This window comes from Sporothrix schenckii (genome assembly GCF_000961545.1).
Source record: "Sporothrix schenckii 1099-18 chromosome Unknown Cont46, whole genome shotgun sequence".
In the NCBI taxonomy this organism is placed as follows: Eukaryota; Fungi; Ascomycota; class Sordariomycetes; order Ophiostomatales; family Ophiostomataceae; genus Sporothrix; species Sporothrix schenckii.
Window position 1 is genome coordinate 213,843 of NW_015971147.1, and position 17,594 is coordinate 231,436.

General features: G+C 58.6%; 6 protein-coding genes across 6 annotated transcripts; 3 read left to right on the top strand and 3 right to left on the bottom strand.

Moving 5' to 3' along the window:
* Positions 1-2,134: 2,134 nt before the first annotated feature.
* Positions 2,135-3,750, top strand: SPSK_00120 (uncharacterized protein; the record flags this gene model as incomplete). The annotated part of the gene is made up of 2 exons (XM_016727100.1): positions 2,135-2,281; positions 2,416-3,750. 2 exons carry the CDS (start codon positions 2,135-2,137, stop codon positions 3,748-3,750), a joined length of 1,482 nt encoding a protein of 493 aa, XP_016586402.1.
* A 552-nt stretch (positions 3,751-4,302) lies between these two features.
* SPSK_00189 (uncharacterized protein) lies at positions 4,303-4,647 on the bottom strand (the record flags this gene model as incomplete). The annotated part of the gene is made up of 1 exon (XM_016727169.1): positions 4,303-4,647. One exon carries the CDS (start codon positions 4,645-4,647, stop codon positions 4,303-4,305), a length of 345 nt encoding a protein of 114 aa, XP_016586403.1.
* Positions 4,648-5,544: 897 nt separating this feature from the next.
* SPSK_00158 (uncharacterized protein) lies at positions 5,545-6,497 on the top strand (the record flags this gene model as incomplete). Its single annotated transcript, XM_016727138.1, has 2 exons — positions 5,545-5,559; positions 5,646-6,497. 2 exons carry the CDS (start codon positions 5,545-5,547, stop codon positions 6,495-6,497), a joined length of 867 nt encoding a protein of 288 aa, XP_016586404.1.
* Positions 6,498-7,897: 1,400 nt separating this feature from the next.
* SPSK_00075 (uncharacterized protein) lies at positions 7,898-11,516 on the top strand (the record flags this gene model as incomplete). The annotated part of the gene is made up of 2 exons (XM_016727055.1): positions 7,898-9,561; positions 9,653-11,516. 2 exons carry the CDS (start codon positions 7,898-7,900, stop codon positions 11,514-11,516), a joined length of 3,528 nt encoding a protein of 1,175 aa, XP_016586405.1.
* A 759-nt stretch (positions 11,517-12,275) lies between these two features.
* On the bottom strand, positions 12,276-13,284 carry SPSK_00156 (uncharacterized protein; the record flags this gene model as incomplete). The annotated part of the gene is made up of 2 exons (XM_016727136.1): positions 12,276-12,413; positions 12,505-13,284. 2 exons carry the CDS (start codon positions 13,282-13,284, stop codon positions 12,276-12,278), a joined length of 918 nt encoding a protein of 305 aa, XP_016586406.1.
* Positions 13,285-15,238: 1,954 nt separating this feature from the next.
* SPSK_00118 (uncharacterized protein) lies at positions 15,239-16,869 on the bottom strand (the record flags this gene model as incomplete). Its single annotated transcript, XM_016727098.1, has 2 exons — positions 15,239-16,267; positions 16,354-16,869. 2 exons carry the CDS (start codon positions 16,867-16,869, stop codon positions 15,239-15,241), a joined length of 1,545 nt encoding a protein of 514 aa, XP_016586407.1.
* Positions 16,870-17,594: the final 725 nt, after the last annotated feature.

Below are 17,594 nucleotides of genomic sequence, written 5' to 3' on the forward strand. Positions count from 1 at the left end.
CCCACTGCTCGCTCCAAAGGAAGACTGTGCCTCCCAAAACGGGCCAGTGTCGACGTGACGGATCCCGATGATCCATGGTCTGATGGTGGCTTAGCTGGAGTGCGTTTCTTTTTCTTTTCTTTCTTTTTCTTTTCTTTCTTTTTCTTTTTTTTCTTTTTCTTTTTCTTTTTATCTTTATCTTTTTATTATCTTCAATCACACATCGGACTACGAGACACCCAACATATTTGTACAGCCACGTCCCAGTCTCCTACATTAATTGCTTCTCATGTTAACAGCCCGATTGCGTCTACCTCCAGAGCCTCAGGCCGTCTTGCGCCGTCGTCAGCCTATCCCAGGCGGCGGGATCAGGGGGCCGATATATGGACGGGAGAGAATTGCCTAAAAGCGCGGTGCGTACGTGTTTCCAAGTGGGAGGACTTCAACCGTTGCACGGCCTGGCCACACACCACCAGCAGATCTCATTCCGCTGCAAGATCCGACGGTAGTATTTCTTGGCTCCTTTGTTCTTTTTCCTTTTGCTCCTCTGTTTTTTTGTTCCTTTTTCGGCCGTCCTCGGCTATTTTGACTTTCCTAGCCGCTCGCATCTCCGTTTCCATTAACCAGAGCCAATCTATCAGGCATAATGAGTCCTGCATGCAGCTGCACGCGAGCCTTGGCTGCACGTGGGGACGAAGGAGGCGTGTCGTATCATTGAAATGGAATAATGTACGGTGTAGATGGAATATAACGAATGCACAGCCGGCTGCGAGGAATAGACGAGAAACAGACTGTGATCCACCCGGAACCAACGTAGGAAGCATCAACAGGAAGTGATTTCCGTTTATCGTTTTCACTCTTTCTCTTCTCGCCTTCTTGCCACTCTTTCTTTGTCAATTTCTTACCCTTCTCACTCACTCTCCACAACTCTCCACATCCTCTTTCGTTTCACCCGGTCCGCGAAGCCAAGGAATTCTTGGACGTTCATGCCTCTGCACCTGATGCCTTCGTGTCTCTTATAGAAGACCTCTTATAGACTCGTAATCAAAGCAAAAAAAAACAGAAAGACACAGAAATGGGTGTCTTGCCGTGATCACATCCCATCAGCCTGGGCACGATTTATTATTGCAATACAAACCACAAACAAACCGAAAAAAGGCCCGCCCGATAAAATTGTCTCAATCTTGGCCCGGGTCGCTTTGATTTCCACAACTCTGCACCCGTTCGTCCCCCCCTGTTCTTCATTCTGATGCATCGTCTTTGAGATTACGAGGTTCGCTTGGTAGATTGAGTGTTTGGTGTTCTGGGCTCTGTTTATTGGCTCCCGTCAGCTGTATTGCTGCCATCCTCTTCGTGCTCTGGACACGCCGTCCCTCGTTATCCGCGCCATTCCGTAGCTTCCGGGTATGCTCTGCGGTGGATGTGATTATTGCGTCCGGCCTATGCATTGAAGCGGAATGGAAGTGTCCTTTTGGGGTTGCTTTCGTTTCTTACCTTTGATCCTCGCCCATGACCAGATGCCATTGATGATCATAGCAGTTCCGCGCATAACAGAATAGCAGCAAGAAGTACTCCGTAATCAATGATCGACAGCATCAAAGTAGCCTCTTCGGTCCCTGGCCGCAGTGCCTCTTGCCACGTTTTCCCGTCTCGTCTTGCCTGATTTCGCAAAACGGGTGCTGTCCGCCCATCAGCCCAGTCCGTTCCACATTTGTTCGATGACTTGACGTTCGGCCCGCCCGGCCGCCGTATGGGATCTACTGCCTGTGTCTGTGGCCGGCTGTGTCTATTGTACGCGCACACAGTCTAGTCCATAGCTGTCCTGCTATAGCTCTGGGGAAGCATGCATGACTGTCTATCCTCTCTCCCGTCTCATCCTTCCCTGTCTTATATAAACATATCTCTCTCAGCAGTCGTTCCTCTCCATTGCCATTTGCCTACCCGTTTTCTCTTTTCTCTTTTGTCTCGTTTCTACTTTACTTGCCTGGTCTTGCCGCCATAAAGTGACTGTCCACGTTTTTGGACTGCGCTCACTGTTTCACTGTTTCGCTGTTTCACTCTTTGCACTCGTTCTGCTTTATCGTCCCCGTCACTCTTTTAGTTTCTTTCTTACGTTGTTCGTTTTCTACCCCCCCCCCCCCCGCCTGCTTCCACCATGCCTCTCGCCGTTGCCCCGGCATCGGGCGGTGCAGAAGGCCCGCAGTTTGAAAAGGTCGACTGGAAGCGCGAGCCGGGTCTGCGCAAGCTCTACTTTTATGCCATTGTCTTGTGTGTCGCCTCGGCCACCACAGGTTACGATGGGGTACGTCGACACTCCTCTCTCTCTCTCTCTCTCTCTCTCTCCCGGCTTCCCGCTGCCCCTGCTGACTCTGTAGAATGTTCTTCAACTCGGTCCAAAACTTCGACTCGTGGAAAAATTTCTTTGGCAACCCCCAGGGCTCGATGCTCGGCCTGCTCGGCGCGCTCTACCAGATCGGCAGCTTGTGCTCCATCCCGCTGGTCCCCTTGTTTACCGACAATCTGGGCCGCAAGCCGCCCATCGCCGTCGGCTGCGTCATTATGATTGTCGGCGCCGTGCTGCAGGGCAGCTGCCAGAACCTGGGCACGTTCATGGGCGGGCGCGCGCTGCTGGGCTTTGGCAACTCGCTGGCCCAGATCGCGTCGCCCATGCTGCTCACGGAGCTGTGCCACCCGCAGCACCGCGGCCGCCTGACGACGGTGTACAACTGCCTGTGGAACGTGGGCGCGCTCATCGTGACATGGGTGTCGTTTGGTACCAACTACCTCAACAACAACAGCTCGTGGCGCATCCCGGCGCTGCTGCAGGGGCTGCCGTCGGTGATCCAGCTGTTCTTCATCTACTGGGTGCCCGAGAGCCCGCGTTTCCTCATGGCCAAGGACAAGCACGAGCAGGCGCTGGCGATCCTGGCAAAGTACCACGGCAGCGGCGACGCCAACCACCCGACGGTGCAGTTTGAGTACCGCGAGATCAAGGAGACGATCCGGCTCGAGATGGCCAGCAAGAAGAACAGCACGTACCTCGACTTTTTCCGCACGCGCGGCAACCGCTACCGCCTCGCCGTGCTCATCTCGCTCGGCATCTTCTCGCAGTGGTCCGGCAACGCCATCATCAGCAACTACCAGAGCATCCTGTACGACACTGCCGGCATCACGGACCCCACCACCAAGCTGGGCCTGTCGGGCGGCCAGACGGGGCTGGCCCTCGTCGTCTCCATCAGCATGGCCATGCTCGTCGACAAGATTGGCCGCCGGCCCATGTTCCTGGCCTCCACCGCCGGCATGTTTGGCACGTTTGTCTTCTGGACCCTGACGGCCGGCCTCTACCAGGACCAACACCTCCAACGCGCCTCGTACGCCATGATCTTCTTCATCTGGCTCTTTGGCGTCTTCTACTCGCTCGCCTGGTCCGGCCTGCTCGTCGGCTACGCCATTGAGATTTTGCCCTACCGCCTGCGCGGCAAGGGCCTCATGATTATGAACTACACCATCCAGGCCGCGCTGACCCTCAACGTCTACGCCAACCCCGTCGCCTTTGACTACTTCAACGACCACTCGTGGAAGTTTTACCTCATCTACACCTGCTGGATCTTCCTCGAGCTCCTCTTTGTCTACTTTATGTACGTCGAGACCCGCGGCCCCACCCTCGAGGAGCTGGCCAAGGTCATTGACGGCCCCGAGGCGGCCGTGCCGGAGATGGACCTGACACAGGTCGAGAAGGAGCTGCACCTCAACGAGGTCGAGCGGATTTAGGGATGTGGAGAATGGAGAAACCGGAGGTGTGGTGGAGGGGGTGTTGGGGTTGGTACAGGAAAAGTGGAAAAGGTTGCCTTTCCGTGTGTTCATAAATTCATTTTCATTCCTTAATTCCTTCCCTCTCATGTCATCTTTACTTGTTATTATACTTTTGCCTTAATTTCTGTCTTAATATGCAATCAATGTCTTTTTTGTACGAGTACACTACGTACTTGTCTCCGATCTATTTTAAACATGATCACAAATAGCTCCGGGGCCAGTCTTGATTATCCGCCGTCCCGTCCCGTCCTCAGTCTGCTTCACCCGCCATCAGACGTCAATCGGTCCGTCTACTGATCCACCGTCCAGGCGGTTGAGGTAATAACATTTCTTTATTCAAGACGGTCAGTGTTAGAGTAGAATACAGTATTTTGTACAATTCTTGTGTCGGGTATTGGCATCGCCATCGTCACAACTGGCACGGCGCCATCGATGCTGATAATAGTCGGCTGCTCCCACGGCTGACATGGATGCCATCACCGTCAATTCCTGAGGTACACATACATACGCTCAGCGCACATCTGTAATGCCCGGCGACGACATGACATCCAGCTGCCGCCTCCCCTTTCTCAACAGAAACTCAATCGCAGCAAAGTCCTTCTTTCCCAATCCCTTGTTCTTGGCAAACTCGGAGCGGGCATAGGCTTCAAAGTGGGCGCGGGATGCCTGGCGAGGGAGCGGCGGATGTGTTAGCAGTGTCATGCAAACGATACGACGAACAGGACTTGTCTCCAACAGGCTAACCCCATGTAGGTAATGTTGCTTTACAGCCTGGGTTGTCCTTGCTGTTTCTTTTCTTCTTTGATTCTTCCTTATTTCTTCCTCTGGATTTCCTCTTTGGGTAATGTTTCTCATTTTGGTGTGAATAGAAGCGGTAGTACAGTGCAAGGAACTAGTCCTAGGATGGGGTTACCGGGATTTTGCCGGTCCGCCATCCTGGACTTTTTGCAGAGCTTCTCCCACTTTGTCCGTCTCGAATCGTTTATCGTTTCCACTCACCTCGGGCTTTTGTCGGCTGGCGCGCAGGCACTGGCGGTAGAGGCTGAGAACCTCGCGCTGGAGACCAGAGAGACGCATTGTGGGGGAGGGGCACAATGCGTGATTGTGTGAAGCGTTGGAGTGACGAGGGGGTTGTCGTTATGATTTACGAAGTGCGTCGCATTTTGGTTTTTGGTTGTCAACTCGAAAACTCGGCGCAGCCAAAAAGAGCCGATGACGAAAGTGGGCCCGATGTGGTCGCGGTCGCACTTGCCGTTTTGTCGCAGTCTACTCCACGTACCGTTCTTTGGGGAAGGTGTCATCCGAGCACGCTTCTTGCCTGTATCGGAGGTGGTGGGGGAGACCATCGCTAGAGCAGTTTTTGCGCCTTTGGCAGCTGGACAAGACTCCAATCTGCTCCGCACCTCGCATCCAAATACTGGAGTACACCAATAGATCATGGATAGGACTTTCGGTGGCCAGGACGCCAGCCAGCTTAGCTAGCAAACGGAAGTGTCAGAGCGGAGCGAACTGATGGCGGAATCTCTGGTTCTGTGGATCTGGGGTTCGCTGCGACGGAAGAAATAGAAGAGAAGCAAAAGGTCAGAGAGCTTTCCGTGCCGCCCGCATGCTTCTCTTTTTGCTGTTGTTCTCTTGAGCTCTCTTATTTTTTCTCTTTCCTCTTTCCTTTCTCTTCTTTCCCTCCTCTTCCTTGCGATTGCTCTCTGTCTTCTCTGTGTCTTCACTCTCACTTCGTGCGCCACGAGTGACACCATGGCTTCCTTTTCGGTGAGTTTCCGCTCTACATCCTACTTCAGCTGTCGACGCTTGCTCTACGCCCGTCCACACATCTAACTGCATTGCACACCGTCCAGCGCCTCATCCGCTTCCTCGCCAAAGACGGCTGCATCTACTACGGCGACGCCCTCCTCCCGCGCGGCGTCGTCGACATCGCCCAGGCCACACAGGCGCGCATCGTCCGCGGCAGCATCTTTGGCCAGCACACGGTGACGGACGAGGTGGCCGAGGTGCGCACGCTGCTGTCGCCGCTGGCGCCCGAGGACGTGCGGACGGTGCGGTGCCTGGGCCTCAACTACGCGCTGCACGCCAAGGAGTCCGGCATGGCGCTGCCGGCGTACCCGGTGCTGTTTTACAAGCCGGCCACGAGCCTGGGCGGCGCGCACGACGCGATCCCCGTGCCCGCCGTAGCCCAGGAGGGCGAGGGCCTCGACTACGAGTGCGAGCTGGTGGCCGTGATTGGCCAGCGGTGCCGGGACGTGCCCGAGGCCGACGCGCTGAGCGTGGTGCTGGGCTACGCCGTCGGCAACGACGTGTCGCACCGCGACTGGCAGCTGAAGCGCGGCGGTGGGCAGTGGTCCGTGGGCAAGGGCTTCGACGGGTGGGCGCCGTGGGGGCCCGGCATTGTGCGGGCGTCGCTCCTGGACCCGCAGGCGCTCGCCATCTCGACCAAGCTCAACGGCCAGACGGTCCAGGCGAGCCGCACGTCCGACATGATTTTCAATGTCCGGCAGGCGATTGCCTTTTTGAGCCGCGGCACCACGCTGCAGCCGGGCGACCTGATCTTTACGGGCACGCCGTCGGGCGTGGGCATGGGCCGGAGCCCCAAGCTGTGGCTCAAGGACGGCGACGTGGTCGAGGTGACGTTGGAGGGCGTGGGGACGTGCACGAACCGGGTCGAGTTTGCGGCAGGGAAGCCCAGGCTGTAGGTTGTACCACAGTACGGAGTAGGCGGCCGGCGACGAGGCGCGCCCGATGACGAGAGTGGAAACGACAGAAACGATACCGAAAGCGGTCGGTCGAGCCAGGACGCGAGGACACGACAGCGAGCATAGACAGCTCGCATACAGGATAGAGATAGAAGCTTCGACGTCAGAGTGAGCCTAGCGCGAGCGTGTCTAAATATATGTAAAATTACACTATGACATGACCATCGGAGCAGTCTTGTTGGGTGTTGTGCATCGACAAGCGAGACGTGTTTTGGAAAGGGTAGATGTGTTGGTGAAAGCCGGGGAGATGCCCCGACAGCCTGGGGCGAATAACAGCGATCGGCAGCTGTCCCCTATTGGACAGGCCTAACTTGGCGGGGCGATCCGGTTAACAGGCGCTTGAACAGGTCTTTACATGACCGCCAATGCCTAGAACACGCTAACTGCTTCCACTGCCACTGACACAGCACGCGTTGACACAGCCACAGAAGGCTGTTTTCGTCCTGGCTTGCCGTTTCCTTGACCGATCCTTTGTTTGGCAGCCAATCGTCTGCTGGTACGCCGCCCACGAGCGCAGGGCGTTTTCCAGAATACGATGTGTGGTCAGTCCCAACTTTGTTATGTTGTCCTTGTCTTTAGGAAATATTTCGCTGATTTCGCTAGTAAACCAACGGAGACAGCAGGAGAGCGGGGATGCGATGGTAGTCGGGCCTGCCGCCTGTCTGTTCTCCCTGTCGTTCGCGCCTGCCAGGACTTGCCTCCAAGAGAACCCGTCTCCAAGGAAGGCGCGCTTGATCGTGACAGGCCAAAGTCAGCCTTGGCCCAAAAAGGAGTCCCGCATCTGTCCACTCTTGTTGTCCCCCTTTTCCCTTTTCCCTATTCCCCTCCAGATCCAGTCCCTAAACACTGCCCCTGCACATGGCAAGGCTGCCACCGGTTCGAGCTGCCGGCCGTGTGGAGCGAGAGCTCTGCTGTGCGATGCTGTGCTGTGATGTGCTGTGCCTTGACTCTGTTTGTCTTCCTCCGCCTAGATGATGCTGCGCCTATTCACTTGTCTCGGTCGCCCAGGCCGTCCACCCACACGCCTACCTCCAGAGAGAACCAAGCCTTGTGCTGCCTTGCCGGTGGATTCTGTCTCTGCAGAAAGGGGCAAAGTAGGTAGGTGAACTGATTGTGGGATGTTCGGTTTCTGTTCTTGTAGCCTCAGCCGCCGAACGCTCAATCTGTACTTTTTGTTTCTTTTCATCTAAAGTCGATTTACTCTCTTCCTTTCTTCATGTTTCCTTTACTGTTTTGTTTATTTTCGTCACACTGCATTATTATTCGACAACATCCTGCAACAGCAATCATTACCATCATCACCAACATCACCCTCTCCCCAACATCTCCACATCTCGTCGATGGGATCGGCCTCCACAGTCACTGCTGAAGAAGAGCCCATCCGCGAACGACACTCTCTGCCCATCGCCCGGCTTCAGCCGCCCATCTTATCCAAAGGGGCTGTCTTGACAAACTTAACGCCGCTGTTGTCGGTGGAGGAGTACACAAAGGAAGTCAAGGAGATGGAGGTGCAGCGGATCGTCATCCGGCCGATGGCATATGAGCCGCCGGTCGACGAGCCGACAATCTCTACATTGACGGCCGAGGTGCAGCCGCTGCCGCAGCCGGAGGTGACAGTGACGGCAGAAGTCACGGCAGAAACGGAGGCCGATGAGACAGCACAAGCCAGCACACCAAAGGCTCCACAAGAATCTGCAGCAATTCAAACTCTAACAGCACCGCAAGCGTCCGCGCCCGCGTCCGCGTCCGGCTTTGACGTCTCCACGCTGCTCGGCCCTGACCTGTCCCGGCCCAGCACAAAAGGCTCGTCGTCCAGAATCCGCACGTCGCTCGCCAGCAACAACAACGACTCCACCTCGACACTGGCACCGCCGACGCCTGGGTCGACGCCGAGTGATGGCCGCGGCAGCTTCGACACCGACAGAACCTCCGAGGACGGCTCGGAACGGGACTGCGGCACGGAAACCGAGACCGAAAAGGACGACCCGGCCGCCGACTATGCCGACACCGACGACGAGGTCGACGTTCCGCTGCCCCTCTTTCTCGTCCGAGACGGCCAGGCTGACGACTTGCTGGGCACCGTCGCCGACGAGGACGATTTGGCCTGGGCCTACGTGGCGCCGCCCACAGCGCTCAGTGAGATTCCGGCGTTACCCGGTGGCGCCGAGGTGCCCGAGCTGCTGCGCGAGATTGTCTCGTCGTCGCTCGAGAGCGTCCAGGCGCAGCTCGCCGTCGCCGTCACCGAAAAGGCCGAGCGGGACAAGGTCAAGGCGGCCGAGGCCGAGGCGGCCGCAGCCGCCCGCGCGGAAGAAAAGCGGCGTCGACAGGAGCAGCTGGAAAAGGAACGGCGGGAAGCGGCTGCCCGCAGCAAGGGAAAAGCGCGCGATACGGCCACGCGGCACATGCCTGATCCCATCGACCTGCGGCCGCCGCCACCCGTGACACCGGCACTGCCCAAGAAATCCAAACGGCACATGTTTGCCTCCCGCATGCTGCGCCACGTGCACGTCCTCGGTGGGAGCAGCGACCGTGGCGAGAGCAGTGCGGCAGGGGCAGCCGCCGCAGCCGAGGCCGCACAGGCCGCAGCAGCACGGGCGGCGCTGCAGCGCGCGTACGAACAGGCCCAGCTGCGGCAGTTTGGCGAAGGCGAGGGTTTGGGGGCAGGCGTGGGTGTGGCGAACAGCACCAACAGCAGTGTCAGCGCCACCTCCGGCAAGCCCATCAAGAGCCTGTCCAACAGGATTTCCCGGTCGTCCACTTGGGCGCGGCAGCAGGCCTACGAGCAGGCGATGCTCCGTACGTTGGAGGGCAGCTCGTCGATCGCAACTCCGGCTGCCTTTACTGCCGTTGGCATCACCGACGACGATGCGACAACAGCGCCGTCACCGACCACGAACCTCCCCGCCTCGGCGCCTCTCCCGACACAGCGTCGCGCCGCTATGCTTCTGGCCATGGTCCGCAAGGACATGGAGAAGCAGAAAGAGCCGGCCCCGCCGCCCACAATGTACGTCTCCCTGCCCCCTTGCCCCCTTTTTGTTGTTGACTCTTTTCCGTTGTCACCGTTTATTTATGCCAATAGCTAACACGCCACACAGTGAATGCATCTCCTGCTTCGAAGATGTCCCACGCAAGGAAGCCGTCCAGACCGTCTGCCACGCGTACTGTATGGACTGCTTCCAGCAGCTCGTCACCACCGCCCTCGCCAACGAGGCCCAGTTCCCGCCCAAGTGCTGTCTCAACGAAGTGCCCAGTGCCACCGTCACAAAATACGTGCCCCGCGACCTCGCCCGTCAGTACAAGGAGAAGGTCGACGAGTTTGCCATGCCCATTGCCGACCGCGTCTACTGTCCCACCGTCGACTGCGGCGTCTATGTGCCACCCGCCCACGTCGCCAAGGTCGCCCGCATCGCCCGCTGCCGCAACGGCCACGAGACCTGCACCGCCTGCCGCCAGCCCGCCCACGGCCGCGGCGCCGACAACCGCGAGGCGTGTCCCGAAGCGTCCGCGCAAGACCGGCGCGACCAGCAGCTGGCCGACGAGCTGGCCGCCGAGGAAGGCTGGCGCCGCTGCATCCGCTGTGCCGTCATCATTGAACACCGCGAGGCCTGCCAGCACATGACCTGTCGGTGCGGCGCCGAGTTTTGCTACGTGTGCGGCCTGGTCTGGCACACGTGCCGCTGCAGCATGGACGACCTGGCCCGCATCAAGAGAGAGGCCGACGCGCGCCGCGTGCAGCGCACCGCGCGCGAAGCCCGGGAGCGCGAGCGGGTGCGCCGGCAGGCCGAGCAGGCCGACGCCGAGCTCGCCGAGCTGCGCGACGCCCTGGCCCAGGTCGCCGCCTTTGAGCAGCGCGAGCGCCAGAAGCTGCAGCGCATCCAGCAGGCCCAGCGGGCGCGTCTGCAGCGCCTGCGGCAGCAGCGGGAGGTCGAACTGGCGGCCGAGGTGGCCGCCAAGTACGACGCGCTGCGGACGACGCTGGCGCAGCTGGACGCCGCGCAGGCGATCCACGCGCAGCAGGCCCGCCGCCAGGAGCGCGTCGCCCACGGCGCGCAGCAGACCCAGGACGCCGCGGACGCCGATGCGCGCGTGGCCCAGCGCCGCGCGGAGACGGCCGCCGCTGCCGCGGCCAAAATCCGCGCCGCCGAGCAGCACTGGAAGCAGGACTACGCGGCGCGCACGGCCCTCGAGGCGCGGCTCGAGAGCGAGTACCGCGCCCTCCTCGAGGCCAACGTCGCCTGGACCGGCCGCGCCGACCACGCGCAGCTGGTTACCCGCGCCCTGCGCGCGTACCAGCGAACCAACGACGCGCACCTCGACGCCTACGTGCAGTGGCGCGACCGCGAGCTGGCCCACACCACGTTCTTGGCCGAGGAAGAGCGGGCCGTGTGCGACGAGGTCCGCGACGCCCTGCGCGCCAAGCACACGGTGCAGGCGCGCAAGGACCGCCGGGCCCTGCAGCGCAAGCACGCCGGCGAGCGCGTCTGGTACCGCGCCGTCGTGGCGGAGCGCGCGCGGCTGCTGGCCGAGATGGAGGTGGTCGAGCAGGGGCTGGGGCTGGCCGGGTCGGCGTCGGAGGCGGATGCCAACCTGCTGATGCTGCTGGACCTGGAGGAGAACGGTGGCCTCGCCGGTGAGAACAACAACAACAACAACGACAACGCGGTCGGCGGCGACGGCGGCGGCGGCAGCAGTGGCGGCTTGGCCGACGACACGGAGATGAGCCACCTGTACGCGGTGATGCTCGCCGACATTGCCGGCACGGTGGAGGACCTGCAGCTGACCGACGACGAGGTGGTGGACGACCACGAGAGCTTCTACAGCCTGTACGCCGACAACAACGGCAACAGCAACGGCGTTGGCAGCAGCAGCAGCAACAACGACAGCAACCCGCCGGCCAGTGGAAGCAGCCGTTTTCGCGTGGAATACAGCTGGCCATTTGCCGCGGACAATGGCAACTGAGCAGAGAGGTATGGGGGCGGTAGACTGAGTGCTTTGATACCATTCGTTTTCTATATTGCTCTTTTTGATTTGGGTCGTTTTGTTTTTCTTTCATTTCATCCAGCATATGCATAGACAGGACATTGCATGAAGCGTAATCCTATGGCAGTTCCCATCCACGACTTGCAACATCACTCTAACTCGCACTCCCGCCATATTTAAAATTGTATTTTGTATTTTGTTAAACAAGACATACAAGACGACTGCATAGTAGTGATGATGAGTAAACTGAACAAAAAATGTTTTTAACAAAACGGAAAAAAAAGGAAACAAAAACATCTGACAAGAAACACGCATAGTAAACTCCACAGAGCCCAATGGCCGAACCCGACTGTACAAAAAAAAAAAAGGCCACAGGTGTTTTGGTGGTGCTGTTGCTCAACCACAACGTCTCTTCTACTATCCGAGGAGTCCAAATGTCCTCTTTGCACCATCAAGTTCGTCTCTTTTTTTTGTATCTTTTCAGATTCTTTTCTCACAGTCCGTGCTGCTCTTTTTATTTATGATAGACCAATGGTCCCCAAGACTGTCCTCCACAGGGTTGATTTTCTGATTTGTTCGCTTCCGTTACATTTTTTCTGGGTTGCATGCCGCATCCCTTTTTTTTCGTGTCGTGCGATTTCGTAAGATTCGTGAGGTACGATGTTGCCGAGGTGAAGAGGTGTCGGTGAGTCCAAGCAAGAACAGGCCAGAGCAACGTGACCACCGACTCCGATTCGCCTAGTAGACCTTCTTCTTCTCGTCAAACGAGACCTTTCCGGGGCCGCTGTTGACGAGCAGGAGCAGACCGCCGACGATAGACAGGATCTGGAAGAAGTCGTACTTGGCAAAGTCCTTGTGCGGGTGGTGCTCGTGGAGCTACAACGAAGAGAAAAAAGTTAGCAGGTGACAAACAAGTGAGCGACGCGAGCGAGTACACATCTACAGGTCTCTGCACGACATCACATACCGTCCAGAAGTTGTTGACCAGCACGTTAAAGATGCTGAGGATGACGACGAGCAGGGTGGCGCTGGCCTTGGCCTTGAAGCCGACGACGACCATGACACAGGCGACGAGGCCGAGCAGCGAGACAAAGATGCGGCCGAGGGTCCACTCGCCGCTGAAGACGAAGCCGATGAAGAGGAAAATCAGGAGGACGCGGCCGGCCAGCTGAAAGTACATTTTGCGGTCCTTCTCCTCGAGCTGGGGCAGGCCGGCAAAGGCCTGGGTCTTGCGGATCCACGAGTCGGACAGGACCATGAGCAGGCCGCCCATGACGGAGAGGTTGCGGAGAAAGAAGTTGAGGTCGAAGATGAGGCCGTAGCCAAAGGCCTGCGACACGACGACGCCGATGAGGCCGCCGACGGCGTAGACGGAGTAGCGGCGGGCAATGACGAGGGCGGAGCACGAGACCATGGCCAGGACGTTGGCGATCAAGAAGATGTGGGTCAGGCCCCAGGGGATGTGGCGGTAGTCCTGGAGGTAGCGCAGCTGGTCGCTGAACTGGGTGACGATGCGGAGGGCGTCTTCCAGAAAGGTGACGACAATCAGGAAACGGCCAATGGCCGGCAGGTAGGGCTTGACGGGCTCCGAGTAGGTGTCCAGCAGGTCCTCGAGCTTGCTCGTCTGCTGGCGGATGGCATCGAGGGCGCTGCCACCGGAGTCGTCGCCGTTGTTTTGTGAGGCGCCGCCAAAGGGGTTGGGCTGGCCGATACCGTAGCCGGAGGCGCCGCTGCGGAGGTGGGCCATTGTGAGGAGAGGAAGAGGGTGAGAGGGAGAGAGGCGAGGGCGAGGCTGGAGTAGATGGGGGTGTGAGAGGGACGACAAGCTCGCAGAGCTCAGATGATGTTTGTGCGGCGGCGTGTCAGACGGCGATCGGAGGACGTGGACGTCGAGAGGCAGTCTTTTGAGACGGGGTATCCAAAAAGACGCGGGGGGGCGAAGACGCGAGGACAAAGACGAATGATCAGAAGGCAGAGGGTCAAAAGGACACGGAGACACGCAGTATCTCGAAACAGATGTCCGTTGGATAGAGCCGGGAGAGCCGAAAGGGGCAGTCGAACGAGAGAGTCGTCACGATGGCAGACCGCGGCGATGGTGAGACGACACGACGGCCGAGATGTAGGAGTCGAGTCGAGAGGCCTTTTCGTCGGAGCCGGAATCGAGGGACACAAAACGACGCGATTCGCCAGGTGGCCAAAGCTTGGAGAAGGTCGCGGCGGACAGGGCGAACAAACGAGAACAATAGAGGAATGCTGGACGACAACAGAAAACAAAACAAGAAGAGGCTGTGCGTGGAGAGACTGGGCCAGGGCAGACGAAGCAAAACAGGAACAGGGAAAACAGGGAAACGAGGCCGACTGGCGTGTTGTTGAGAAGGGGAGAGAGGAAGAAGCGGAAGGACGATGTGGGAAAAGGCCAGCAAGTTGAGCAGAGGTGAAGCTCCAGGAAGGAGGTCAGGTACGGGAAGGTGCCAGCGCAGGTCCGGCGCGCCAAAAGCTTCCAGTGGAAGGCGACCCAAGCGGCGGAGGCACCTTCCCCTTTCCCAGGGCAATGTGTCCTTTCTGAGGCGGCGGGGGGACGCTGCGGTACTTTGGCGTGCTGCAGGTGTTGGTGGGCGTGCAGGTACCGAGCGTTCCTGCCGCGTCCGGCATGTGGACAGTAGAGTGTAGAGGGTAATTGCGACCCTCGCTCCTTGCTGCAGGCTAGCATGCGTGGTCCGTGGGCTAGAAGCTAGGGGTCGTTTTGGTGGCAGGAGGTGTGCCGTGGCGTGGTAGTGAATACTTTGCAAAACAGCGTCAAACCGCTAAAACCACTGTTTGGTGTGGGGCAACGTTGGGGTACATGCCGCGAGTGAGATTTGCCACTGTATTCAAAGTACCTTTTGGAGACAGTCTGTTCGCACGTTTTCTCCTTCGTCTCCCTCTCCTGCAGCACGACCCTGAGAACATCACGAAAAGTGTGTCGTGGTGAGGCGTATGACTTGGCGTTTCTGTCCCTCTTCTCGTGCATGGGCGCCGGAGTGGGAAGCGTTTAGAGAAAAAGGACACGGCGGCAGAAACATTGCGGGCGGAGAAGCGCCGCTTCCGTCTGGAAGGGGAGTGCTACGATCCCTAAACTGTAGTGAGAACGTCCACTAGCGTTCAGCGACCAACAGACACGACGTCGTTTTCAACGTTTGCAACGGCTTGTCTGACGTCTGCCGCAGCCGCAGCCGCAGCCGCAGCCGCAGTGCCATGCTGGTCCTCTCGCCTCAGCCTGCGCCCGTCTGATCTCACCGATGGCGGTCTTTGCCCGTTCGTTTCTTCGTATTGTCAGTTACAAGGTGCCGTACTTACTGGCCTACTCCTCATCCGGGTTTTCTTGGTATCACAAGGAGAGACGACAGTGGTGAATACGGCCACGTGAGACGTGTCGCCAGTCGTATTTATCCAGTACGTGTGCAGTGTGCAGAGAACCTTGTTGATACAGTGGTGGATGGATTGCTATATGCGGCCCCAGTTCCCGGGAAAAGGAAGACAAACGAGAATCGGTGGCCTTTATCCAGAAAGACGGGACGACTCAAGATCTCCCAAACAGAAGCCACAGACGGCGTAAACGATCAGGCGGTCAAGGAAAACGACAATAGAAAAACATCAGTAAAACGTCAGGCAACACTTGAGAAATACGCCCCCCCTTCTTCCCCCTCCCCCCTCCCTCCCCGCTACATCCTTGTCAATTCGGTGGCCTCGTCCTCCTTGGCCCATGTCTGGCCAACGTCACCAATGGTCGGTGACTCGGCCCGAGGGATGGCCGGTGCGGGCGGTGGAGGACGCAGACCGCCGTCGTGGACGTGGTACGGTGCGAGGACGGGCGTTGCAGCCGATGTTGGGAGCTCCACCGGCGCGGGTTGTTGTTGTTGTTGTTGATGCTGTTGTTGCTGTGGATGTGGACGTGGCTGCGGCTGCAGATGCGGTGGATACGGCAAATTGTGCGGCGGCGTGGGCGCGGGCAGAGGCGGCGGCGTGCGGTAGTAGGCCTTGTCGGAGTACGGACTGGGCGAGCCCTGCTGGGCCACGACGGACGAGTACGTGCTGTAGGTGCTGCCGCCGCCGGCCATCAGGGCGCCCATGGTGCCGTGGGTGGGGTGGGTTGGGTGGCTCTGCAGCGGCGACAGGGTGGCCATGGTGGACATGCTGTTGTAGATGGGCAGATGGGCATGGCCGGTCCCGGCGGTAGGCAGCGGAGGCGAGTACGACGACAGGTGATGGAGAGGGGACTGGCCGTACGGATACGGCCGGTGGAACTGCACGTGCTGTTGTTGTCCAGGAGGCGTTCCCACGGCGGCACCCGGGCTGGGCGACAGCGGGGACAGGGCGTTTCCCATGCTGCCGCTGCCACTGCCGCTGCCACCCCCATTTTCGTTTTCATTTCCATAACCATGTCCAGCCAGCCGGCGGTGGCGCTCCTGCGGCCAGCGCGCGCTGCGGCTGCGGCGCATGCAGAAAAAGACGAAAATGCCGAGGCCGGCGAGAGCAATGACACCTGCAATGGAACCAATGACAACGCCGGCGACAGCGCCCGAGGAGAGGCCCGACGACGGCGTGGACGAGCCCGCGCCTGGCGCCCCAGTCGCACCGGGACCCCCAGCAGACGTTGGAGCCATTTCCGACGGCAGAGGGTCACCAGGCGCCAGCTGGATCGTCGTATTGGCCGCATACTCTTGCTGCACCTGGAGCGTCCACGTGGCGTTCTACAAGAAAAAGTCAGCCAGGATGAAATCATAGAAATTGGGGGGAAGGGGAGAGCGGGAGAAGGGACGGGACCATGGGAACCTACCGGATTGATGACACCCAGCATGCCGTGCGATATACAAGAGGTTGGTGCCGAGCAATAGTAGAAAATGGGCTCCGTATCGTTGACCCGCACGCGGAACTTGGGCCCGTCCGGCGAGTACACATTGGTGTCGAGGTAGCCGCTGAAGAAGCCGACGCGGTTGGGCCCCGAGTCCTCGTACGGGATGCAGGGAAACTTGAAGGCGCTGCGCACGACCGAGTGGTTGCCGGGATAAAAGTTGAACTCGAGGATGGATCCGACCGCCACGGTTAGGTTGTTGGGCGTGAAGCTGAAGCCCGTGGCGCCGACGGCAATGGTGTGCGTTGGGACGGTCGACGGCGCGGCGGAGAGACCGCCCGGTGCGACCGTGGGCGAGAATGTTGACGGGGACGTTTCCGTCGGTGTTGTCGCCGTGGCCCGGCGGGCGACCCCGGCTTCGGTGCCCGTGTCGGCATCGGCGTGCACGAAGCCGGCCATGGCCACACCGGCCAACACAAATGCAAGAGGGAGCAGCTGCATGGTTGTGCAGTAGCAAATACACAAGTATGCAAGTGAAAATCAGCCAACGGAAACAATCGAGAGCCTGACAATGTTGACGATGTGTACGAATGTTGACAAGAGAAGGAAAAAGATGAGAAGTAAACGGAAAAAAGACTAGGAAAAGATGCAGAGACGAGAAGACGAAAGACGAGAAATGAAATAAGAACAACCAAAAATCAAAAGAAAGAAAACACCTCCCTTCGCAGCACCATCGACGGCCATCGCCTCATACTTGTCGAAAGTAAGAACTGGGCGTATTCGTGTCTAGCCGTCTTCTAGGCCTTATCTTGGACACATGGCTTCGTCCTCGCCGTCTTCGTTCTTCATCTTGCCTCCCTTCTCGCGTCTCCTCGTGCCGACCACTACTGCTCCTTTCCGGAACGTCAACAAAGAAATGGTTCTCGAAAGGGGACGCACGAATTGCTGCATTGGCGCAGTTGTGGGATCCGTCTTTGTCTGTTTCTGGCCCGGCGTTGACGGCAGTCTGTTGGACCGCACTGCCCAGACGCTCACAACGTAAAGAGAAAACGGCCGGGCAACACCGACACGTCTGCATCGTGTCGAAATACGCAAGGGACGGTCGTTTCTTTCAGTCACTCTGCTGCTTTTCGTCGTCAATGTTTCATGTGCTGCGGAGACATTGAACAAACATTGAGCCTTCAAGACAGCATAGATATTGGCCTTGGATTTTTCTTTTCTTTTCT